General features: G+C 42.4%; 1 protein-coding gene and 1 long non-coding RNA gene across 6 annotated transcripts in view; one reads left to right on the forward strand and one right to left on the reverse strand.

The window, feature by feature from the left end:
- The window catches only part of ADIPOQ (adiponectin, C1Q and collagen domain containing), a gene marked incomplete at its 5' end in the record, with an annotated part of 79,728 nt that extends 62,468 nt beyond the window's left edge, over window positions 1–17,260 (forward strand). For 3 of the 4 annotated variants that reach the window (XM_084640219.1, XM_084640218.1, XM_084640220.1), the window contains 2 exons: window positions 11,236–11,454; window positions 16,367–17,260. In XM_084640219.1, coding sequence (XP_084496345.1) covers window positions 11,244–11,454; window positions 16,367–16,899 — 744 coding nt within the window. In that variant the 3' untranslated portion in view covers window positions 16,900–17,260. Of the gene's footprint in view, window positions 1–5,098; window positions 5,166–11,235; window positions 11,455–16,366 lie in introns of those variants that run through there. The other variant, XM_084640217.1, reaches the window with a different exon arrangement.
- LOC311526801 lies at window positions 1,425–16,795 on the reverse strand. Of its 2 annotated transcripts, none has more exons than XR_014713161.1 (4): window positions 16,707–16,795; window positions 12,031–12,154; window positions 5,545–5,644; window positions 1,425–4,632 (listed from the first exon to the last, which is right to left on the reverse strand). It is a non-coding gene; the product is annotated as an uncharacterized lncRNA (long non-coding RNA). The 2 variants fall into 2 exon arrangements; XR_014713162.1 differs by having other exon boundaries at window positions 5,545–5,698.
- Window positions 17,261–26,595: the final 9,335 nt, after the last annotated feature.

The raw sequence follows: 26,595 nt of genomic DNA on the forward strand, positions 1-26,595 counted from the left end.
TAATATGTGTGAGGCCTTCAGACACCATAGTGAAGTGTGCACTGAAAAAACAAGTGTAAAACGAGTGGCTCTCTACTGAATTCCTCCTCAGCACTAGCTAGCATCTATCTATCCAAACCAAATGGTTCTGCATGTTCCCTTAGGCCAGATACTGGAAAAGAACAGGGTTGAGAACTGCAGCCACCTCTGTCTCTGTGGGTTCAAAGAAGATTAGAAGCGAGGTTCCTGCAGTGATATTCACTGCAAGAATCTCCAAGCCAGAGCCTCAGCTGCTATAAATCAGCATGACTCCATTGACTTCAATAGAGCTATGCTGATTTACACCAGGTCAGACTATATATACTGTGTTGTAAAGTGTTTAACACTGTGTAATACATCCAAAATGCCACGAAGTGATGAGAAATTTCCAAGTGTAAGGCCATATGCCACATAATAATATAACACAGTGTGCATCAAAGTCTAATTAAATTAGACAATACTACACTCTGTGATTAAACATCCTCCCTGGTGAATCTCCACTGGAGCCCATAGAGTTACACCAGGGATTAACTTGACCTTTTGTAATGCAAATTAAACCAGAATGATACAATTAAATGCAATAGAGCAGCATAACACACCTTCGATTCACTGTTCCCCTAAATGATGTCAGAGATTTCAAGTTCCCAAAATGATTTGTCTCCCTGATCAGTCCATCAGTGGACTTGCTCAGTTCCAGTCCTGCCTGATGGAAAATTCTACAGGAAACTGCAGACATTTTGTGGCATAGTATGTCATGGACTCGGTGGAGTGCAAGAACTGAAGCAGTAAAACCACCAGTGAAGAGAGCCAGGGAAATTCTACAAGTTTTGGTGAAACTGAAAGAAGAAGTTGACTTGCTTGCAGATTTATGCAATGAAGTGGACTGTTTGTCTAAATGGTTAACATCTTTCAGATTCATTTTACTGGCCAGCGTCTGGTTTAAAACCCTACAAGCTTTTGAAAATGTAAGACGTTTACTTCAAAGTTCTCAGATTACACTTAGTGAAGAATCAAAATAGATGATTTCACTTCTAAGTAAAGTGGAGTATCTTTATGAATCTTGGCCTCTGCTTCTTGATGAGTCAACATTTGTAGTAGCTGGCTTGGGCTTGAACAAGATTTCAAGAAGAAAAGAGGCATACAGAGGAAAACATTGCATAATGAAGAAAGGACTACCACATATGACCATGAAAACCAAAAAGCTGAGTTCAAAGTTGATGATTTTTTGGTAGCTCAGGACATGCTTATTTGCAAAATTACAAGATCTGAAACAAGCAAAAAAATCAACGGCACAGTTTTATTTATTTGGAACTCAGCTACAAATGATGCCAATTTCAGTATCACAAAAACTTGAGAACTATCAAAATGCTACATGAGATATTGATAGAAGAGAATTTTGTTGAAGAAACCTGCCTTTTAAACAAGCTGAGAGAGATTCGGAAAAGTGACTTTAATTAAGTTGTTAAACAAGGTTTACAAAAAAGGACTGCCAAATGTTTTCCCCACAGATCTGCATCACTCTAAGGATTTTTGTCTTGAGACTAATTTTGGTTTTCAAAGGGGAGTGCTCCTTTAGCAAGCTGGCCATGATAAAAAAAAACCCTGCCTCCAATACACCATAGTATTGGCCTTAGTGACACTATAAGAACATAAGAATAGCCATATTGAGTCAGACCAAAGGTCCATCTAGCCCAATACCCTGTCTTCGGACAGTGGCCGGTGCCAGGTGCCACAGAGGGAATGAACAGAACAGGTAATCATCAAGTGATCCATTCCCTGTCACCCATTTCCAGCTTCTGGCAAACAGAGGTTAGTGACACCATCCCTGCCATCCTGGCTAATAGCCATTGGTGGACCTATCCTCCATGAGTTTACCTAGCTCTTTTTTGAACCCTGTTATAGTCTTGGCCTTCACAACATCCTCTGGCAAAGAGTTCCACAGGTTGACTGTGCGTTGTATGAAGAATTACGTCCTTTTGTTTGTTTTAAACCTGCTACCTATTAATTTCATTTAGTGCCCCCTAGTTCTTGTGTTATGAGACGAAGTAAATAACACTTCTTTATTTACTTTTGCCATACCAGTCATGATTTTATAGACCTCTATTATATCCCCCTTTAGTTGTCCCTTTTCTAAGCTGAAAAGTCCCAGTCTTATTAATCTCTCCTCATACAGAAGCTGTTCCATACCCCTAATAATTTTTCTTGCCCTTTTCTGAACCGTTTCCAATTCCAGTATATCTTTTTTGAGATGGGGCAACCACATCTGCACGCAGTATCCAAGATGTGGGCATACCATGTGTGACAGGTTAGACCCTCCTTCTGGGATGCCACTTGATGTTCTGGGGTTTCACGGAGCCCGTCTGGAAATCTGAAGTCTCTGCAAACCTAGCTTAGATAGGTCTAGTGAAAAGGGACTGGCTGGATTCTCTGCTCCTTTGTCCCCATCTTCACAATCACAGTTAATTCCAGTGCAAAACAGCCACAACTGCCTGATTGCTGGGGAGAGTCAGCACAGGCCAAAAAGTGAGTGGTATTAGCCAGAGAGGGGGAATGGCTTGAGTGGCCAGGGTTGCACTGATTAAGCAAATCCCCTCAGCAGCTTCAGTGGGGTCCTATGGAGATTTTACATCTGCCCCAGACGTTGGAATCCCAAGGAAGGGCAAGCAGTGCCCTCTGTAGAAGTGAATCCTCCCTGTTTGCTGGGACCAGCCCAGCCTGGGGAAGTATAATATAGTGTCTCCCACCAGAGTCAGTGACCCTGGAAAGTTTTGCCAATAACAATGTATTTCTAGCATACCGAAGTTAAAAATCAAGGGCCAAATTCCCCCTTCCCTGATGTCAGTGGAATTACACCAATGATGATTTACTACAGGCCCCATGTAGACCAAGTATAGATGACATAGAAAGCAGTTTCAGTCCCACTATATTTTTATTCATGTTCACATGACTTTAAAAATAATTTTCGGATTAGTTTTTGTTTGTAAGGAAAGCCCATGAAGTCAATGGGCATCTTTCAATTATTGCCACTGGGCTTTGGATCAGGCACTAAGAGAGAAAATAGTGTTAGACCCATACTGGGATCCCTAGCTCTGTTACTATAGTGGGACCACTCTCCTGTGCTGCTGATCTGGTGAATACATTGAAAGCAGAAAGTGCACTGAAGGAATAGAATTGGCTCATGGGCTCTGCCATTATCTCTGCACTGAAGAGACACAGCAACCCCAACCAGACCAGCTGCCTCTGAATAACATCTTAACATATGACACCACTGTTCTAGTTCTAATTTGGTGGAGTGATTTTTGCTTGTCACCAGGCAGAATGCAGAGCATTTCAAGTGCTTTCGCATCATGTAGCCAAATATAACTTAATGGATCGTATAATATTTCACTTGGCTGATGAAAACAAGGGCTGGCTGTGTTAAGATCTGCACTGATTTGCAAATCAAGTGTATATAAAACATAAATAGCTGCAAATGTCAAAGGCTGCCGGAGGCTCGATCTGTTGATTGTTTCTCCAGATACAAAACAGTCATGCTGCTTTCTGCACATCTTCTGCAAATTGGTGATAATATTCTGCAAGCTGCTGATAGTGTTTGATTTGTCACCACTGTATTTTGCAGACAGCTGAATCCAAATGCCATTCTTTAAAAGAAACACCAGCAACTAAACATATTGGGCCCCCTTTTCAAGTATGGACGCCTTAATAAGATGTCCAGAACTGGCATTTCAGAGTTGAGTTTGACTTGCAGGCACAGAAAACAGGCCTTACTGTCAAACTGACCCTCCAAAGGAAGGGGTTCAAAAACTGAGCTCCGGTTTGCCAAATTGTTTTTAGTTTCAATACAACTGGGTCGAATTCTGTATTGGTTACTCAGGCAAAACGCCCGCTGGAGTTACTGCAGATTTTGCCAAAGCAAGGAAGGACTGTGGACAAGTTCTGCTCCTCTCTCACATCCACCCTACAAACCTGTAGAGAGTGAAAGACATTCCATTGCACAGGTGGAAGTGATTTCAGAAGCTATATATTTCTTCTGTATTAAGTACCTTGGTCATGTTCAGCTGTGTAGGATCTCAGGCCCAGATCCTCAAAGGTACTTAGTTGCCTAACTCCCATTGATTTTAGGTGCCTAAAGGGCTTTCAATTGAAGTTAGGCACCTTTGAGGTCCTGGACCTTGCTGTTCAGCTACATCCAGTTCCAACAGCACATGTTGTATAATATTTGTCCGCATTCATTTTTATCAGTCTCCTAATTTACATTCAAGGAAGTTTTGGGCTGCATTCTGATGATGATACAAGAAAGCCTAAGACCTCTTAGGTTTGAGATCTCTTAACTTCTCATCCTTTAAGGAAGGCCACATAGGACAAAGACTTATTTTTACCTCTAAGGCTGGTAGCAAGTTTCTGATATGTTGACCCATAAGCAGCTGAACTGTAATTACTCTGGTGACTGATGATGGTTGGGTTGCCATATAGCTCAGGGTCTTTTTGTTGTCAAATTCTCTTAGCAACCCACACTGCTCTCTTCATCAGTACATTCCCTTGTTGGTGGTGGGGGCTCCCAATAATAAATTTGACATCACAGTGTAAGTATTCCAGAAGATTTGAATGCCTTTTCTGTTAAAAAGCAAAAGAAACAAATGTCACACAGCCATTCATTAAGTAATACTAGTGAAAACATAGAATTCCCATTCAAGATATATTAATCAGAATCTATTAACATATTTTCTCCCAGACTACTAACAATGCTTCCTACTTCACATTATGCTGCAGATGTTGATAGTAGATTACAAAAGCCAAACCTTTGACAGCTAAAAACTTAAAATATAGACTTTTCTACCAAACAGTGACTTAATCACTATAAATTGCAGTTGGCTTGAAAATTCTCAACATCAGCTGATTTTTTTCAATAAAGCATATCACTTTGTGATTAGAATTTAGAAAAGTGGCCCAAAATTGAGCTGCAGACAGGAAAACTGATGAGAAATACCATGCTTTAAATCAGCATGCTCAATAGCAAATAGAAAGGAGAGCATCTTAACTGACAGTTCCACATGCCCCCTGGAGATAATGATGTGGTGGCATGACTGTTCTCTCCACTGCATTTCTAAAGGGACTACAGCAAACCATCCAGGACTCTAAAGCAGCTGGTAAGACCCATTTTTGTTAAAGCTCTGGGGTTTTTTTCTTTTGGATTGAATCATTCATATAGATTTTCATGTTCTAAGGAAATTCCATTTATTATTATTAAGGTTAGGTATTGTTATCCTTGGTAAACCAAGTGATTATTTTAAAACCAGAATAACACATCTCTTTTAGGCAGTGGGTGATCTTTGCTTTCAAAAGCACTCCATTGAATTAGCAATCAAAAAACTAATTCTAAACAGATCTGGAACAACAGGGAAAACAATGGAGCATTTACGGTAATTAGTACATTTAGATTTCACTCCTTTTTCTTAGAAGAATCATGGAAAGCTTGATTTTGCTCAAATGATCTTTAAACTATGAGTAGTTCACATACTTACTTACCATACAGAAACGTAAAGCTTTACATAGCACAGCTTTGGGTAGTAAGGTCCTTGGGGCAGTCACTGCAAATGTAGTTGTGTCTTGTTAGCATTCATTCTGTCTGCATTTAATCCAAATAAATAATAATAATAGCCACATCATTGGTCAGACTCCTCTGAAAGAAAATGTTTGAGTTTGATAATATAATATGACATTATTTCTTGGCTTTGTGCAATATGCAACAAGGCTTTTGATATAGCTTTAGCACAGTGTTCAAAGATAATTCTTTAACCACGTAAGAATGGCATTGTTTCTATTAATGTTATACAGACCGATGCTAATAAACAAATGCACTTTATAAAATGTATTTTAATTTAAATTCTCTTGATAGCTACTAAATTAACTGAGACCCACTAAAATTAGCTCATCCATTAGTTACCAATATTTATTAGCTCAGCCTTTCAAACTGAACCCCGAATACATTTCTTATATCTCTGTATGGTTTTATATTACATTGATGAATGCTAGGATCAAAGAGGAATGGAAATGCAAACAATGTAAATGTGTTATACCTAGTGCAGAGTTCTGTTCTTCTTCACAACTGTTTGCAAATGTGCAACACACCCTAGAATTTTTTCTTTTGTGCAGCATAGGACATAGAAACAGAGGACACAGGATTGGAAGGAACCTCCTAGGTCATCAAATCCAGTGCATGCTATTGCACTGGATCCCATCATATAATCCCATTCATAAATGTATCAAGCTCCATTTTCAAACTAGTTAGGTTGTTTGCCACCACAACAGAACCACTGATGTGTAGAAAGCTGCTTCTAATTTCCAGCCGAAATTTATTCATGGCCAGGTTATACTATTTGTTCTTGTGCCAACATTGCCCTTTAGCAACATATTTATGGCCAACGAATTGGCATCTTTGAGAAGTAATGTACAAAGGATTTGGGATTAGAGTCAAACATAGAATAGCTTTGTATCCGGTTGCCATGAATCCTCACTAACACACTGTGGCATAGTGTAGCTTTTCATATCAGAGAGGAGAAAAACATAAAAACTTAGCTAGCAAAAATAGTTTTAACTATAATTGACTCTCCATGCTGGCTGCCAAATGCATTCCTAATGCTCTAATTTGATCATTTCATTTTTATATACTCATCCTTCTAAGCTTCTGCATGACTCAACAAGGATGTCATCTGCACTGTGATTTGCCTTTCTGACAAGGAAAATAGATACCATTCACTGGGTTCTGCGGTCCGTGGTGTTTTGCTGTTAAATTATAGAACTTGCAACTGATTTCCTGTTCCCTCAATATAATCAGAAGCATCCTTGAAAGTCATTTGATTTCATTTATCTCAGAATCCCATTTTGGTCTAATTTCAACAAAAGGAGCCTGACCCTCCTGGAGCGGGTAAAAGTCAGTGTCGCTCCATTAAAGTTAAATTGCACCCAGTGAGGATGTGGCCCAAGGCTTGTATAATATGACCAGCTTGTTAATATCACACAGAAATTTCAGACTCATAGGGCTTCTGTGATACCAGAATATGGCCCCAATAAGATCATCAAAATGCACTGCTTAAAATATTTAATTTTTAAAAATCTTGCTGTATTGAATTATATCACATTTTACAATAAAGCCGTACAATATAAGTGTCAACAAAGCCGTTACTGACAGCTTGGACAGAGTACTTAGTCGGCACACTGAAGATGCATGTGTTCCGAGCATAGCTGGATCCTGAATATGTATTCCTGAAATAGCAATCATACCAGCACTCCTCTTTTTATCTTAGTCCCCTGGGTACAGTGAAGAGGCATTGCTAGACCATGCCCAGATATGTACCCCACCGTTTGCCAAACATTCTCAGAGATGCCTTCACCCTGAAGATAATATTTTTTTGGCATTTACAGGCATTGATTTCACTTGTCCCGACCTGCTCAGAAACCATTGCTGCATCCCTTGTTCCAGTGGAGCAGCAGACTTCTCTGAGAGAGAGACAAAGACACTTCTTACAAATGTTTGTTTCTAATTCCTATAGACCTGTCTAGTCACTGAGGGTCAACTGATGTTGCGTAGTGCCTTACTTCTTGAACAGGCCCATAAAAATCAATGGGATTGCTAGCAGAGTAAAATAGTATTACTGTACTACTACAGCATGGCAGGATCTGGCCTTGAGTAAAAAAGCTTTAGAGCTTGCAAGTCTTGTTTGGTCCTTACAGGCCTTCAGTATTTTATTATATAGAACTCTGAATGTTTGTTTAAACTCTCCAGTTCCTACAACTGGATTATCCATGGTTTCTTTTATTTTTTCCCACTTAAACATATTTGTATCATAGCTGATAACATGTAATTCAAAATGTGACATTTAAATTTCATAAGAAAATCCATCCTGAAACGTGGAAGCAACTTTTATTTTTAGCCAGGAGAAAATGAGATGATTTATTGTAATGACCATCTGTGATGGGGTGGACTGGCCCCGCACTGGAGCAGAAGGGATTAAGGCAGCACTCTCAGCAGCCGAAGCCAGGCCCGGCTGGGCATGCTCCAACTGCTGCTGCAGTATAAAAGGGAGCAGCATAGCTTAGTTTGGGTGCTCTGTTGAGGAGGAAGGATGCTTGGTAGGGGCTCCATCCCAGGAGCCGTTACAGCCCTTACCTACGGGAGCTGAAAAGCCTGAGGCCTGCCACTATCGGAACCCCAGGGAGTGTCCGGCGCTGAGAAGCCTGGAGGCCCCTATACCCTATGGACCGCTGCTGCAGGAAAGCTGGTTGGAAGTGACCCAGGGAGGGTGAAGGAGTGGTACCTCCCATCCTCATGAGGTTAGTGTGTTTTGGTGGGATTCCCCACTGACCCAGTAGTGGACTGCTCCACTGCTGTCAGGGCCCTGGGTTGGGACCTGGTGGAGTTGGGTGGGCCTGGGCCCCTCCCATTGCTTCCCCCCGGTGACGGCCCCCAGGAACCGGCCACTAGGCCATTCTACCATGCCTCCGAGAGTGGCTATATTGACTCTGGCCACTAGGCAACACCACTCTGCCTCCAAGGGTGATTATATTGACTCTGGCCACTAGGCCACACTACCCTATAGTCAAGGGTGGTTGTATTGACTCTGGCCATTGGGCCATGCTTCCCTGCAGACAAGGGAAGCCCTATTGACTCTGGCCGTTGGGCCATCCTTCCCTGCAGACAAGGGAAGCCCTATTGACTCTGGCCATTGGGCCATGCTTCCCCGCAGACAAGGGGAGGCCTGTTGACTCCAGCCAGTGGGCCACACTCCACTACAGACAAGGGGAGGCCTGTTGACTCTGGCCACTGGACTATGCAGCCCAGTTGCTGAGCGCAACCATATTGACTTAACCGCGGGGCTATGACACACGTACCCCACTCCAGGGTGACGGGGGGCATACTGGCTCTGGGACACGTGGTCGAGAATGCAGGCAACAGTCGGGACCTGCTAAGAGGCCCCGAGTGAGGAGGGACTACTCGAAGCAACGTCAGAGTTCCCCTTGCTGGTTAACCACTACAAAGCAAGATGGATACTGAGAAATTATTGGGATGATTTAGTTGGGGATTGGCCCTGCTTTGAGCAGGGAGTTGGACTAGATGACCTCCTGAGGTCCCTTCCAGCCCTGATATTCTACGATTCTAAGTGGTTGTTGGAGAACCAACAACTACAGGCGACCCTGCAGCAGCAGAGTCTAGCACAACTGATACAGCAGCTCACTACCCAGCAGCAACAGCTGATGCGTGAGCTGGCCAACCGGCACCAGGCTCAGCAGGAGTGGTTGGTACAGTAAATGGCACAATTGTTGCAACCCGGAGGAGCCTCCCTCCTGGACCACTAGGCCACACTACCCCAAAGTTGAGGGTGATTGTATTGACTCCAGCCACTGGGCCACCCTCCCCTGCAGTTAAGGGGAGTCCTATTGACTCCGGAAATTGGGCCACAATCCCCTGCAGTTAAGGGGAGTCCTACTGACTCCAGCCATTGGACTACGCAGCTCAGTGGCTGAGCACAACCATATTGACTTAACCACCTGGCTACCACGCACCCCACCCCAGGGCGACGGGAGGTACTGGCCCTGCAACACCATCCCTTTATTAAAATTTATTATCTGTCATGCCTCTTGTGATCATCAGATCAGGGATTACTTTTTGTTTCATTGCATAACCCAATGTCCCTCTGCATAGAGGTGAATTTGACCCTCAAATAGTGAATTTAGGATTTTTATTCTGTAAACCTGATCTTAAATACTACCGCAGGGGCTAATCTGGGAAGTCATACTAATTGCTTCTAATATAAAAGCAACCAGTTTGAAAGAGCAAAAATCTGGTAATACAACTCTCAGATACTTAGTGCATCAGATTCCTTCTCCCCATTGACAGATCTCAATGGAAAACAAAAAAAGCAATAAAATCTCATAGGATCACCTATGGGAGGCTGGAAATCTGAACGTAGATTGCTGACAGTAGATGCTCCAAGGTTAGTGTGCTGTATCTATAACAATATATTGCATGTTCAGCATGGTGGCATATGAGATTTTGTTGTGAGTCCTGACAGACTGTATTTTGCATCAGCTGTTCACTCAACCAAGCAGAAAGTTGGATTGTGTCATCATCTAATTGACTGAAACATTGCAAAAGAAGCAGACAACAGACATGGTGGCATCACTATATTCAACATAAAAATCTAAGGTCAAGATTCTGACCTCAGCTACACTGGTGTTAATCCAAAAAAACGCCACTAATGTCAATGGAGTTACTGGAGACTCTGTTGATTTCAATGGCATTACTCTGTAGTTACACCAGTAGTAAACTCAGAATCTGTCCTGGAGGGTTTGGTTTTGGATTTCACAGTAGTTTTGCACCAGAAAAACTCCTTTGTCTAATTTAGAATAGGGTAAGAGAGGTCAGAATTAGGACTGATTCTGATTAGTCATTGCTTTAAAACACTGAAGATACCATAAAGAGAGTGGGAAAATATATACAAGTTATTGGCACTCGGTAAGTGACAGAAGACAAGTGAAATTTCCTCTGATGTTCACAAAATGTTTGCAGTGTTGTTGTAGCTGTGTTGGCCACAGAATATTAGAGGGACTAACTGGGTGAGGTAATATCTTCTATTGCACCAACTCCTGTTGGCAAAAGACAAGCTTTTGAGTTGACCTGGAGCTTAGAGAGGTCACGTATTGAAGGGCAAATCCTGCTCACATCGCTCCCCGCACTCCATCTCTGGGTGCAAAGAGCAGCAGGAAAAGAGTTCTGCAGTATAAAGCAGGAAAGGGCTTGGGAATGGCCATGCAAGGTCATCTGCTGTTTAGTGCAGAACGCAACTATGCAGGGGGCTCCGTGTGCAGCAGTGCATGGGAGTGGCGGTGGCTCAGAAGAGGAGCAGGGACCATAGCCTGCCATTCCAGCACTTGATCAAGATACTCAACTAGGCATTGGTGGGTACATTTGCTTCTAAGGGCCTGATCCCGGGATTTCAATGGGAGCTGAGGGTGCCCAACTCTGAGATGAGAAGAGGCATTTCAAGGAATAGAATTATACTCCGTTAATGTGTCAATCTTAAGTGGAATGGAGTTCCCCAGGGAAGGATTTATGCATTCAACTGCTTGTCTTCTGTCTCTGTTGGCTCAATGACCATCACCATTTTGGTATTCAGGTTCCTTGGACTAAAATGCTAATAGAATCATTGTCCATTTCAGAGTTCACAATGAAGCTGGTGCCAAACCTCCTCCTTTGCTTGCTGCTGGTGGTGAAACTGTATCACACTGAAACAGCAGATGATGAAGAACCACAGCCACCTAAAGGGCCTTGTGCAAACTGGATGGGAGGAGCACCAGGCTATCCAGGCCACAACGGTCTCCCTGGCAGAGATGGAAAGGATGGGAAAGACGGGCAAAAGGGAGAGAACGGAGAGCCAGGTCTGCGTGAGGCTTTAATATTCTATACTATTTCAATCAAACATGACCTGATTTCTGTGGGAAGGAAGCCTCAGTAGGTACAGGATTCAAAGTTCATGGAGGTCAATGGAAAGATTTCCAATGACTTCCATGGGCTTTGAATCAGGCCTAAAATTCTCAGAGCTATTTGGAGGTAAATGTGTCATCCCATATTTAGCAAATGAGAGCACAAGGCACAGAATGTGTATATAGACGAGGGGACAAATATATGCTTTGGCTGGAAAGTTCTGAAATGTTAGGAGCCAGGTAACCGTTTAGAGGAAAGAATTTTCCTGGCTTCTTCCCTATAAAGAAACCACTGATTCTGTGTAATTATCTGCTCCTGTTGGTGTCAGAGCGTTAAATGAATGTTTAAGGACCTGATTGTTGTTTTTATTTCAATGCAGTGTACAGTTATTTTGCAATACGGAGAAAGCTGGTCAAATTTGCCAATATTTGTTTGTATTTGAAGTCACTGTATTATTATCAGATATCGACATTACCAGCATTTCCATTTTAAGCAACTATTTTATGTCATTTATAAAATGTAGCTCTCACCTGAAATTTGGCTTAGAAGGTCTCTTCTCAAACAGCTGAAATAATTTTTGGGTTATGGTTGGTTAACTTTTTGGTTAGCTTTGGTTTTTTAGGTGAAAAACTTCAGTTTATGCTTTTGAGGATTCTAGAAATAAAATGAAAAATGACAATTATTTCAGTTACTGTGCACGTGCATTAACATTTCTAACAGCTATCACTAATTCAAATCTTCGGATCAATATCTGCTTACAAAATAAACTGGGAAAAATCAGAACTATTGGAAATCTCCTGGTTGGCAGCTAATGGGGCTTTCTCTCAATGGAATTTCCAGAGGCAAATTGATGCAAGTGAGTACCTAGGTATAAAAGTACCAAGAAATATTAACAAACTAGTGAAAATAAATTTAGATTCTGTACTCTTCCAAATAGTTAGTGATACAAATAGGGGCCATCGTTCATCCCTCAGGCTGTGAGGAACGGTTCACAGAATAAAAATGTATATCCTGCCTCAGCTCCTCTATAGTTAAAGGATATGGCTGTACTGTCTGGGCTTTAGGACCCTGCAATGTGGGAGGGTCCCAGAACCCGGACAATGAAACAGCTCCACAGCCCAAGCCCCACGAGCTTGAGTCAGCTGGATGGGCCAGCCGTGGGTGTCTAATTGCAGATGACATACCCTAAGCAGTATACCTGTATATATCCCTCTGACTTATCTGTGTATATCCATCCAACTTATTTTAGAAAATTTAATAGCATTATTAGAGCCTTCCTGTGAGTCTCTGATCAGTGACCATGATTACCACCTTCAATCCTTAAAGCCAAGGGGGTTTGGTCCCCCAGACTTACAAAATTAATATTATGCTTTTATCATAGAAAATGGAGGGGGGGTGGGAGAAATGGCAGATGAAATTCAATGTTGATTAAATGCAAAGTAATGCAGAGTGGAAAACATCATCCTAACTATCTATACAAAATGATGGAGTCTAAATTAGCTGTTACCACTCAAAGAGATCTTGGAATCATCATGGATAGTTCTCTGAAAAATTTGCTCAATGTGCAGCAGCAGTCAAAAAAGCTAATGGAATGTTAGGAACCATTAGGAAAGGGATAGATAATAAGATAGAAAATATCATGCCACTTTATAAATCCATGGGACACCCACACCTTGAATACTGGGTGCAGTTCTGGTCACCACATCTCAAAAAAGATATATGAGAATAGGAAAAAGTACAGAGAGGGGCAACAAAAATTATTAGGAATATGGAACAGCTTCCATTTAAGGAGAAATTTAAAAGACTGTTCAGCTTCGGAAAGAGACGACTGATGGGGGATATGATAGAGATCTATAAAATCATGAATGGTGTAGAGAAAGTGAATAAGGAAGTGTTATTTACCCATTCACATAACACACAAACCAAGGGTCACTCAATTAAATTAATAAGCAGCAGATTTAAAACAAAAGGAAGTGCTTCATTATATAATGTGCAGTCAACCTGTGGAACACATTGCCAGGAGATGTTGTGAAGGCCAGAAGTATAACTAGTTTAAAAAAAGAATTACATAACTTCATGGAGGATAGGTCCATCAGTGGCTATTAGCCAGGAGGGTGAGGGACACAACCCCATGCTCTAGATGTCCTGAAACCTATGACTTCCAGAAGCTGGGACTGGCTAATAGGGAATGGATCACTTGATAAATTGCCCAGTTCTGTTACTTTCCTCTGAAACACCTGGCATGGACCATGGTCAGAAGACAGGATACTGAGCTAGATGAACCATTGGTCTGACCGAGTATGACCATTCTGATGTTCTTATGTCACAGATGCCAAAATGGTTCAGCATGTCAACACCCTTATACTCACATGGGTGGAAACTGAACAGGTATTAATGCACCTAATTCCCCCGCAGGTCTCCTCTTTTTGTCCAATGGAAAAAAAAGAAGGTGCCTACAGCGGTGGCTGCATGAAGGGTCAGGGCTATCCTAGCTAAGAAGTTCCAATTTGCCATCATGCAAAAGCACCTATTTGGGACAATTGGGAACAAACCTACAATTTGGAAGTACTAGCTGAAGAGGGGCATCGTATGGATTTCCGAATTAGTCAGCTATGAGGGTTTTGTCCCTTTTCTAACACTAAAACAAAGTTATGATCTGCCAACCTCAGCTGCGTGGCAGTACTTTCAGTTCAGACATTTGCTAACATATCAATTTGGTTAGGATGACCTGGACTGCCCGAGGTCCAGAAGTACTGGCAAGTACTTAAAAACACTCCAAAAACTCCTCAGGTCCATGTCCATTATGCATACTTTGTTAACAAAGAGGAACTCGATTAGTCTGGAGTTCTTTGTGAAAGTATGGGAAGGCGATTTATCACTGCCCTTAAAAGAACCCCAATGGCAGAGCATATTACAAAAAATTAAAAATGCTTCAGTGGATTGCAGGCTACCCTTGCTGCAACAAAACACCACAGAGGTTGCAAAAGGCCATATCCCTGGATGTTTGTGGCTGCTGTAACAAAGAAAAAGGAACTCTGATGCATACGCAATGGGACTGTCCAAAAGTCAGGCAACTGTGAAAAGAGGCGGCCACAAGCGTTAAAATAATGTCCAGCTTCAGCTGAAAATGATATCCTAGGTTATTTATCTGCTAAGCTGGGTTTAACTGTGCCATAAAGACGTTGGATTTTGAGGACAGCAGTGATCATCAAATGCATGATTTTACAAAAATGGAAGAATAGGCTTATGCCCAACATAAAGCAGTGGTGTTTGGACCTGTCTGAGTTAGCAGCCAAAGAAAGAATAGCTTATGGCCATAGAGAGCAATTATATTGATTTGAAAAAATGTGGACCCCCCCCACCTTTTTTGAATAAAAAAGTTGAGATGGCTCAAAGAATGGCAGACCTTCATTCCACCTAATCCCTCCTCTCCTGTGCACCCTGCCCTCAGCTGGTCTGCTCCTTCCCTCTCCCTATTTATGCTTGGCTTCTCCTGTTTTATTACTGTTACCCCCACCCTAACACATTATGTCTATGCAGTATTGTCTGGTCAGATTTTGCAGCTTTGACAGCTTGTAAAACTGTGTAATTCCATCATTCTGTTGGAGAGCCGATGAAGCATGTGGTATTTGGAAACATACACTAGCTGTAAGTCATTCCCTTTTAGTCCTTTTCATTGTCTGTTTCTTTATGAAAATCAGTAAAATAATTAATCATAAAAATTATAACTGCAAAAACTTCAAAGTGGATTTTATGATGGGGCCAAAGGTGTGCCATATATGTCCATGCAGGGTGCAAATGATAGTCCCAAAGAGCACCAAGGGACCATTGCAGCTGTATCCACTGCAACCAGAGGAAACGGCTCAATAAAGCTAAGCATCAGATTTGAAATAGCTACACTCCCTTGAAGTATGGGTGTGAATTCCAGCAGGGTTGAGTCAACCCTTTGTCCTTCTGAGATAAATTGAGCTCCATGTTGGAGTTTTTTTTATGGAAGTCTTTTGAATAAGGATTTAAAATCTCATGGGCCTGTTTTCAATAGGCATTAGTGAGCCTATTAAATATCGCCCAACTGGCCACTGGCCAACATCTCCCACTGTTCTCAGACAGGAACTGAGTTTAGAGAACCATCATATCAGCACATATGCTGATGTGAGTCTGATTTGGTTTATTGTTGGAAATTCCCAATACGATCACTCTAAACGATGGACGCCAAGTTTGCATAATTCTTGGTGGTGCCCAGAATGGGTCCAAGCAGAGCCATCCCATCCATAGGACAGACTGGGGCAACTGCCCCGGGTCCTGTGCTTTGAGGGGCCCCATGCATCAGGGGGATGTGGGGTCCAGGGTGGCCTGGGGAGTAAGCGGGGGGGCTCATGCTGGCAGCAGCAAGCAACCCGACCCAGCTCACCCCGCTCCGTCAGCTCCCAGCGTCGCTCGGGGGAGGGGGCGGAAGCCAGAAAGAGGTGGGGCAGGGGTGGAGACTTGGGGGAATGGGGGAGGGTCGGAGGAGCAGGGGTGGGAAGAGATGGGGCAGGGATGGGGGATTGAGGGAAGGGGAGGAATGGAGCCGGGGTGGGGGCGGAGCAGGGGTGGGTAGAGGTGGGATGGAGCAGAGTGGGGCAGGCTAGGGCCAGGCCCTCGCTGACCCCCCCAGGCCACCCTGGACCCAAGTCCTGCTGAAGCATTCGGCCCCTCAAAGCGCGGAGCCTGGGGCAGTTGCCCCAGTCCGTCCTATGGACAGAAGGGCTCTGAAAATATAAGCCCAAACATTGGTTGAGCTGGGCCCATGTTCCTGAATATTGGTGGACCATGGGCCCATATAACTCGCCACCTGTGCTCTAATCAAAATAACTTTCCCCGTAGGTGAGCCAGGCCCCAAAGGGGATACTGGAGAGGGAGGAGCTCCTGGCACTGAAGGTCCAAGAGGATTTCCAGGAATCCCAGGGATGAAAGGGGAGAAGGGAGAAGGTGCTTACATTTACCAATCTGCCTTCAGCGTTGGGCTCACAAGCAGAGCCCCCGTCCCCAACATTCCCATCAGATTCACAAAAATCTTCTACAACGAACAAAATCACTACGATGAAACCACAGGGAAGTTCCACTGCAGCCTCCCAGGCCTGTACTATTTTGCGTACCACCTCACTGTGTATATAACAGATGTGAAAGTCAGTCTGTACAAGAAGGACAAGGCAGTGCTATTCACCTATGATCAGTTCCAGAAAAACAATGTTGACCAAGCTTCTGGGTCTGTTTTGCTTCACCTGAGTGCTGGAGAAGAAGTTTGGCTTCAAGTGTATGGAGAAGAAGAAAAAGAAAACAATGGAGTCTATGCTGATAATATCAATGATTCTACTTTCACAGGTTTCCTCCTTTATCCAGACGTGGATCTTCATTAAAGTGTGAATCCAGTACATGAGGGAGGAGAGGAAGGATTAGCCAAAGAATTGATTTGGGAACACTCTAGGTTTTTCTAAGCACTATTTCCACATTGTGGTTACTGGAAAACACAGTGTTTTGTAGGGCTTTAGACTAGGTATTATAATCACCATGGATGAAATCCTAGCCCCATTGAAATCAATGGGAATTTTTTCATTGACTTCAGTGGGGCCATAATTTCACCCCACATCGCCACTTCTTCCCTCTTTCCAAATTCTGAGCCCAAATATCAATATATTAATGAAAGAAATAGACAGAGCTAACATAGTGCCTAGTCCACTGGAGTCCTGTTCCATGACAGAGGCTCCCAAGTGCTATGATAATTCAAATAATAAATATAATCATAAATAATACAGCTCCTTGAAATATTTTTGAAATTCATAATTTTGACAAAAAATTATCAAAATTTTGAATGTCAATGACAAAATTCACAATTTAGAGCTGGCTGAAATTTTTCAAAATGTTGGTGAATTTTTCAGTCAAAATTTCAAATTTTTACCAAAATAAGGAACAAAGTATTTCATGAAAATTATATGAAACTTGTTCCTGTTTTGCACCCAGCTCCAATAAACACAACCCATTGCCATTGTAATCCTGCAATTTACTCAGGCCTTCTAACTCCTCCCATTGTTTAGTGTTTTTCTAGTAACGTTATGTCTAATTTAGATTGCAAGCTCTGTGGGCAGGTGTTGTGTCTTTTTATTTATCTGTAAAGCATTACATACACCTGTCACGCTACATAAAGAACCATAAAAACAACTCAGGGCTACTACCATCTTGAATAGTAGATTGTTCCAGAAGCTTCACTTCTTTGGAGACCATATTTCTGTGACTGTTCTAAAATCATGGCATCCCCCTGCAAATCACATACCAGATATTTGGAGAATGGGAGGCACCAACAGGCAGCTGGGCAGGTATTTAAATATAAACACATCTCTAATTAAAACACTGGATCTGCATTGTATTTAAAGATGTAGCAGTTCAGCACTCGTGCTGTAATATGTGTTTGGTTTGACAGTATCTTATAGCTTTAATTTCAGCTGGAGGTCAGGAATGAATTGTTAATTCACCTAGAATCTTCTGTGCCTTCTTCTCTATGAAAAAGCCAGTAGTACCTTCAGTTTAGCAATCGCCTTTCCATCCTATAAATATAGATCCATTAATGATTAGAACACCTATCGGGAGATCCTTATCTGGTGTAAATGAGCATAGCTCCATTGACATCAATAGAGCAACACTGATTCACATCAGCCCAGAAACTGGCCCACTTATCTGCAAGACTAGTTCTATGTTGCTATGATTATTAGGATTGGTGATCTTAGTAACGTTCCTACCATGAGCTGATCTCTCTCATAGTTTCTTGTTTGATTTTATCTAAAAGAAAATCAGCTTCTCTGATAGATTTAGAGATGAAGAATCCAGTTTTGCTTTGATAGGTTGGTTGTTTTGGTTGGTTCCTAAACTGACACATTACTCTAAATGTAGAATAGTATCACTGCTTCCACTAAAAATTGTTTTCATACCAGTATTTTCTACACTCCAATGAATTAACATATTATAAATAAAAATATTTGGCTCTCTCACTAAATCTCTCTGTGGCTTTTTTGTTGTTGTTGTTGTTGTTGTTGTTATTTTGGTCAAGGCTGACAAAGAACCTTTTTTCCTAACATAGATGGGCAGCTCAAAAGCCAGGTGCTGAGCCATTTAAAAAAATCTAGGAGGAAAACTGAAAGATTCTTAAGCTGTGTAAAAATAACATAAAGAAGGTCCTCAGTCCTTTTTTGATGCACACTTGTTTTCCCCAGGAATTGAAATGGGGGTTCAAATTTACGGGGGGAGGCTGGGGGGGCGGGATGAGGGCTAAGGGATGAGACCGTGAGGGCAAAGGTCAACTTTATGGCACAATAGTAAAAACAGAAAAATATTTCATGACCATTTTATTAGATTTAACTCATATTTTAAAATCACACAAATTAAAGTTGGCTACTCAAGCCTTCTATGAAGTACTACACCTATCTCCTTCTTGGTTTCTTCTTGTAATTTTGCACACCTCTGTTAATGCAATGCAGTACTACCAAATGCAATGCAATACTTCTGGTCCTTCAATTGACATGCTCATTAGTTCATTCATATGATCAGGCAGAAGGTGACTTCTTTCAGAACACAAAAATATCTTCAATGATGAAAAAGAATGCTCAGCTGTAGCGGTTGTGACTGGGAGTAGCAAGAGAAGAATTCCTACTTCTTGCATCACAGGAAACATAGCACAAAGATCAGGTCGAGCCACTAGTAATGACAAAAAAGAAGTTGAAGTCAAATTTTAATTCATTCGTCGTGTGACATTCCACTGTGTGCTCAAATTCTCTATTCTGCCCTAATCACATGGCAGACCCATTGCTGGTAGTACCTCCCTCCACTCAACTGTCGACGCTTTATAAGACAGGCATTTGTAAAAGATACATCCAGAAGTTGCTGTTGTAGATTTGTGAGTGTTGGTTTAACAAACACTTCTTGTCCTCTTCACTTAAGGAATCAATATAAGTTTCTTCATTAGTCAAGTTCTGGACTGAAGTCCTTGCTTCTTCTTCTTCCAGTATGTTTTCAATGGATCTCTCTCTGATTGATCCAAGTATGGCTTCTATTGCTGGACAAAGATCGACTACTATTGTAACAGATGCCTGGATGGCATTGTTTAATGACCCAAGTGGTTTCAACAGTAGACTTACAAGAGACAGAATGGTGATTGTCTTCTCTGAACACAGAAGCAAAAGTAGTCCACCAGCCTCACTACTTAGATTCACCCCATCTTGGTAGATACTTTCCAAAGCCAGTAATAATGGTTGCAGTAATTTTAAGACATCAGCCAAGGATCGCTCATGAGAAAGCCAGCGGGTATTCCCACTTTGGACTAATATGAACTTCAGTCCCAGAGCACCTTCTATTTTTTCCCCAAGGTGTTCAGTCTTTTTGGACTCTTGTTGAAAAAAAAGAGTATAATGAAGACATTAAATTTATGGCTTTTTAATGTCTTTTGAAGATTCTGCAGCTCGTACTAGTGCTAGTTGAGTCGATCATAGAATCGTAGGACTAGAAGGGACCTTGAGAGGTCTTCCAGTCCAGTCCTCTGCACTCAAAGCAGGACTAAATATTATTTAGACCATTCCTGACAGGTGATTTTCTAACCTGCTCTTAAAAACATTTAATGATGATTTCACAATCTCCCTAGGCAATTTATTCCAGTGCTTTACTACCCTCACAGTTAGGAACTTTTTCCTTTTGTCCAACCTAAACCACCTTGGCTTCAATTTAAGTCCATTGCCTCTTGTCCTATCCTCAGAGGTTAATGAGAATTTTTCTCCCTCCTCCTTGTAAAAACCTCTTATGTACTTGAAAACAGTTATCATGTCACCACTTAGTCTTCTCTTCTCCAGATTAAATAAACCCATTTTTTTCAATCTTTCCTCATAGGTCATGTTTTCTAGAACTTTAATCATCTGTGTTGCTCTCCTTTGGACTTTCTCCAATTTGTCCACATCTTTCCTGAATTGTGGTGCCCAGAACTGGATGCAATACTCTAGTTGAGGCCATATCAGCGTGGACTAGAGTGGAAGAATTACTTCTCATGTTTTGCTTACACCACTTCTGCTAATACCTCCCAGAATGATATTTGCTTTTTTTTTTTGCAATAGTGTGACACTGTTGACTCATATTAGTTTGTGATCCACTCTGACCCCCAGATCCCTTTCTGCAGTACCCTTTCTTAGGCAGTCATGTCCCATTTTGTATATGTGCAATTGATGTTCCTTCCTAAATGGAGTACTTTGCATTTGTCCTTTTTGAATTTCATCCTATTTACTTCAGACCATTTCTCCAGTTTGTCCAGATCATTTTGAATTTTAATCTTACCCTCCAAAGCACTTGCAACCCCTCCCAGCTCAGTATCATCTGCAAACTTTATAAGTGTATTCTCTATGTCATTATCTAAATCATTGATGAAGATATTGAACAGAACTGGACCTAGGACCAATCCCTACAGGACTTTACTCAATATGCCCTTCTAACTTGACTGTGAATCACTGATAACTACTCTCTGGGAATGATTTTCCAACCAGTTATGCACTCACTTTATAGTAGCTCCATCTAAGTTGTATTTCCCTAGTTTGTTTATGAGGTCATGTGAGAAAGTATCAAAAGCCTTACTAAAGTCATACCGCGTCTACCGCTTCCCCCCTTTCCATCCACAAGGCTTGTTACCCTGTCCAAGAAAGCTATTAGTTTGATTTGACATGATTTGTTCTTCACAAATCCATGCTGACTGTTACTTATCATCTTATTATCTTTTAGTTGTTTGAAAACTGATTGCTTAATTATTTGCTCCATTATCTTTCCAGGTACTGAAATTAAGATGGTCTCTGCAATGTGTAGAGGAGAGATTAGGGTTACACTTTTTTTTCTCTGAGCAAAGCTTGTACTCCACCATGTCTTCCAGAGAAGTTTGCAGCTCCATCAAATGCACAAGCAGCCATCTTTTTGGGGTCCAATTTACAAGCATTTAACTCTTCTAAGATGTGGGTTGTCACAGATGCAGCCAATATGTCTTCTATAACCTGAATATCTAGAAATGCATCTATTGGCCTACTTCTTAGGATTTACAGTGTCATAAATTAATAATTCATCATCTTCTTGCACTAACAAATTACAATGAAGGTGAGACACGTCCTAGGAGAGAGAATGGTCCTGCAGCAGACTGGACAACAGAGATCCGCCTCTCCTGTACCAGCAGCTGTAGGTGGAGACTCTGATCAGGAGCCTCATGGGCCCAAGACAGCAGCTCTATCAGGTGAACTGAAAGGGTGACTCCTTTTCAATGAACCACTAAGAGGGGCGTTAAGCTGTGCCCATGGGAAGTTGCCAAGACAGGATTCTTCCCATCAAATCCAAAGGAGACTTATCTATCCACCTACCCACCCTATCTAACTCAACCATACCTTACACCCATGTTTTTATATCTCATCCACCATTATAGTCTCTGTGCACCTTACAATGTATTTCTTCTTCTCAAATGAGACAACCTTTAGCTACCCCATGATATGTTGTCCTAAGATTATTCTTCCAATGCTTCACATGCGTTTCCACTAAGCACTTTTGTGTAGCATATGCAAAAAAAATTGGCTCTATCTCTCTGCCCTGCCACACACAGAGATCTCTTGCTTGACAGCCTTCCTGTAAGATAAAGAGAACAACTCGTGGAAAGATTTATTTCCAGATTGTTTGCTCAACACTAACAATGAATCTAAATCCATCATGAATGGCCTCCCTAAGAGAGAATCCCCTAAGGGCCATGAGATTTAAACAAGGAAATGTCAATGATGGATTTCGTAACAATCAATCTGATCATGTTTAATGCAGCTAGCTTGAGAAGGTCCCCCTCCACTCCTTCCTGCCAGGCATATTAATATAAAGAGAATGGAAAAACAAACTAGTCTGTATGCAAGAAAGGGGACAGAAATGTAGTGACTGCTGTATCTAATGGTGTAAGAGGCTTAGACCAAATGCACCTAGTTAGACCTTTTATAGCATTATTAAATTTTGAGAATCTAAAGTTTCCGAAAGGCATGGAAGTAGAAATGAATACGGTGCTTACAAATAACTGGACTAAGCACTGGGAGTAAAACCAAATTTAAAGATTCCCAAGCTGGTTTCCTAGAAGGAAACCAATGTCAAAAACCACTTCAGGGCTGCCTACACAGCAGGTACAAATGTACTTCTAGTGTTGCCCCATATACCAGGAATGGACTGCGTGTACTTCCAATAAGGGAGATAGGATGCTGCTGCAGTTCAGGCAGTAGACTAGGACTCAGAAGACCTGGGTCCAGTTCTTGACAGTGCCACAGACTACTTCTTTACATATTTTATGTTGTATGCTTGAATCTGGGGGACAAAATTTCCAACTCCCAGCCACACGATAGATTTCTTATCCACGTTGTGAATGTTGACTGCATATTCTGCACTTGTTCCACCTGCAGAACTTTCACCGATGCCAATGGCAATTTGCATCCAAAACTACAGTAGCACATATGATAGATCAATGCTACATTGTGGATCCAAGGATAATTTTGCCCCTAATCAAAGACTGATTCGAAAGCCTGAACCTTCCTATCCGCTACTTTCATCCTTTCATCTCTTCACTGTCACTAGTCTGCAAGAATTTACATCATTACTCACTTTTAAACTGTAGGGAAAAGTGCAGGATTGGGAGTCAGGAGGAACTGATTATAATCCAGAGGTGGGCAAACTATGGCCCGCGGGCCACATCCGGCCCACAGGATCATCCTGCCCGGCCCTTGAGCTCCCAGCCAGGGAGGCTACCCCCGGCCGCTCCCCTGCTGTCTCCCCTCCCCCGCAGCCTCAGGTTGCCACGGGGGCAGTTCAGCTTGCACCCGCCCACTTACCAGGCTTTCCAATAAGCCTGTCCTGCCATTCAGAGTGGCATGGTAAGGAGGCGGGGAGCGGGGGGGGTGGAGGGTTAGATAAGGGGCAGGAGGTCCTGAGGGTCAGTCAGGCAACGGGGAGCAGGAAGCGGTTTGATAGGTGTGGGAGTCCCGGGGGGGCAGGGAGCAGGGAGCAGTTGGATGGGGCAGGGGTTCTGTGGGGGGGAAGTCAGGGGACGGGGGAGTTGGATAGGCGTGGGAGTCCTGGTGGGGGAGGGGCTGTCAGGGGGCGGAGGTGTGGATAGGGGTCGGGGCTGTCAGGGGACAGGCAGCAGGGGGGGTTGGATAGGGGGTCGGGTCCTGGGGGGGCAGTTAGGGGTGGGGGATCCTGGGAGGGGGCGGTCAGGGAACAAGGAGCAGGGGGGTTGGATGGGTCAAGGGTTCTGAGGGGGGCAGTCAGGGGGCGGGAAGTGGGAGGGGGTAGATAGGGGCAGGGGCCAGCCTGTATTGGGAGGCACAGCCTTCCCTACCCAGTCCTCCATACAGTTTTGCAACCCCGATGTGGCTCTCAGGCCAAAAAGTTTGCCCACCCCTGTTTTAATCCTTGCTCAGCCACTGGCTCACTGTGTGTAGCCTTTCTGTTTCCTTATTGGTGTTCAGAAATATACATATCACAGGGGTACCATGCGGGTTGATCAGTTAATGTCTCTGCAATGTTCTGAACATATCAAGCACTATAAGAATAATAAATTTTATTAAATATAATCTCTTTTTATCCGTCACTGTATGTTTCATCACTTTTCTAGTTTGTACATCCTTGTCCATACTTCTCTCTGAGCTGCTGTTACCAACTTCGTAAAGTGTAAGGCTTTATTTTGCCTCATGATGAATTGTTTGAAAATAGTTAGTAATGAAGAGCATTATAGTTTGCATCATAATGAACACATGAAGGAACCACAGACAGCAGGCCCTAAGCAAAGACTCCACAGCTGAGCTATCTGGGTTTTGTTAGGTCTGAGAAGGGAGGTGACAGGCAGAATCATTTGCTGTAAAGATGTGAGGAGACAGATGACTTGGAGGCAAAATGTCAGCAATTCCAAAACAATTTGGAAAGTAAGCAGCAAGACAGAGAGACAGAGTCAAAAATCGATTGCCCACTAGATGGCACTGCTGCTGCACTGGAACTATTCAATGGACAAGGACCATCAGGACTCTGAGAGTGATATACCAGAACTATACTTTCAGAGACAGAAGGCCCGCTTAAACCTGGTGTGAATGGGTGCAACTTCATTGAGCACATCTGCTTACATAAAAGTTTGAATTTGGCCCTTAGGACAGAGAGGAATTACAAAGAAAATAAATTTGGACAATAGCACGCAGGGCAAAAATGACGTGAATTCAGAGTTGTTGTAACTACGGTGATCCTGGGGTATTAGAGAGACAAGGACGGTGAGGTAATATCTTTTATTGGACCAACTTCTGTTGGTGAAAGAGACAAGTTTTCAAGCTTTACACAGCTCTTCTTCAGGCTCGAGCTCTGTGTAAGCTCAAAAGCTTGTCTCTGTCACCAACAGAAGTTGGTCCAATAAAAGATTACTGTGACCAAGAATTTGGCTTCAGTTTCCTGAAGCACCTTGTAGCACTTTAAATGAAATGTTTGCAGAAAAGCCTCGGAAGGGGTTTCAATTCAGAGAAATTATAACTTGTTTAATTGGACATAAAAAGAGTGGTGATAGTATCAGGACCCTTTGGAATGCTTAGAGTAGTAATTAGTTTTAAAAATAAAGACTTAATTTAATAATAATTTAAATTAGAAAATTCAGTAAGGATGGCCATAGGGTGATATAATTTCACTTCCTGTGGGGAATGACTAAGCAAAACCCCATAGAAATACATTGGAGCCCTTTGGAGTTGTCATAAATATAAAGGGAAGGGTAAACCCCTTTAAAATCCCTCCTGGCCAGAGGAAAACGCCTCTCACCTGTAAAGGGTTAAGAAGCTAAAGGGAACCTCGCTGGCACCTGACCAAAATGACCAATGAGGAGACAAGATACTTTCAAAACCTGGGAGGAGGGAGAGAAACAAAGGGTCTCTGTCTGTCTGTCTGTCTGCTGCTTTTGTCGGGGATAGACCAGGAATGGAGTCTTAGAACTTTTAGTAAGTAATCTAGCTAGGTATGTGTTAGATTATGATTTCTTTAAATGGCTGAGAAAAGAATTGTGCTGAATAGAATAACTATTTCTGTCTGTGTATTTTTTTTTTTTTTGTAACTTAAGGTTTTGCCTAGAGGGATTCTCTATGTTTTGAATCTAATTACCCTGTAAGGTATCTACCATCCTGATTTTACAGAGGGGATTTATTTACTTCTATTTACTCCTATTTCTATTAAAAGTCTTCTTGTAAGAAAACTGAATGCTTTTTCATTGTTCTCAGATCCAAGGGTCTGGGTCTGTAGTCACCTATGCAAATTGGTGAAGCTTTTTACCAAACCTTGTCCAGGAAGTGGGGTGCAAGGTTTTGGGAAGTATTTGGGGGGAAAGATGTGTCCAAACAGCTCTTCCCCAGTAACCAGTATTTGTTTGGTGGTGGTAGCGGCCAATCCAAGGACAAAGGGTGGAATATTTTGTACCTTGGGGAAGTTTTGACCTAAGCTGGTAAATATAAGCTTAGGAGGTTTTCATGCAGGTCCCCACATCTGTAACCTAGCGTTCAGAGTGGGGGAGGAACCTTGACAGGAGTATATGAGGATCTCAGATAAGAAGCAGCTAGGGGTCATCTACAGGTCAGCTAAGAGAAACCCCATAGGAATACGTTGCAGCCCATAAAAATATATGGGACTTCTGGTAAAGTCCTGGGACTGTCTAGAACCTTGTTGACAGTACTAGAACCCAAGATGGTGGCAGAGGAGGAGTTAACTTTGATGGACATATGCTAATACTGGAAAGCTGATTGGCTGAATTACAATAATTATGTTAATGGCTAAGCTTGAGCAAGCAAACAGTATATAAGAGTGAGAGCCAACAGGCTAAACCCTGTAGTTGGGGATAGTAGTGGGACCAGACCGTAAAGAAGAACAGAAGCTCTGGTAGCAGGGGATCGTAATGGGACCGAGGCCTGAAAGGAGAATAGAAGATACACTTACACAGAAGAAGCCATCCGAGAAGCACCAACAGAACCCTGCAAGGCAGAGAGCTGCAGGAAGAGTGGCCCTTGCAGCAGCTCAGG

The sequence above is a fragment of the Lepidochelys olivacea genome, assembly GCF_965140295.1.
Source record: "Lepidochelys olivacea isolate rLepOli2 genome assembly, chromosome: 9".
NCBI classification, from domain to species: domain Eukaryota; kingdom Metazoa; phylum Chordata; order Testudines; family Cheloniidae; genus Lepidochelys; species Lepidochelys olivacea.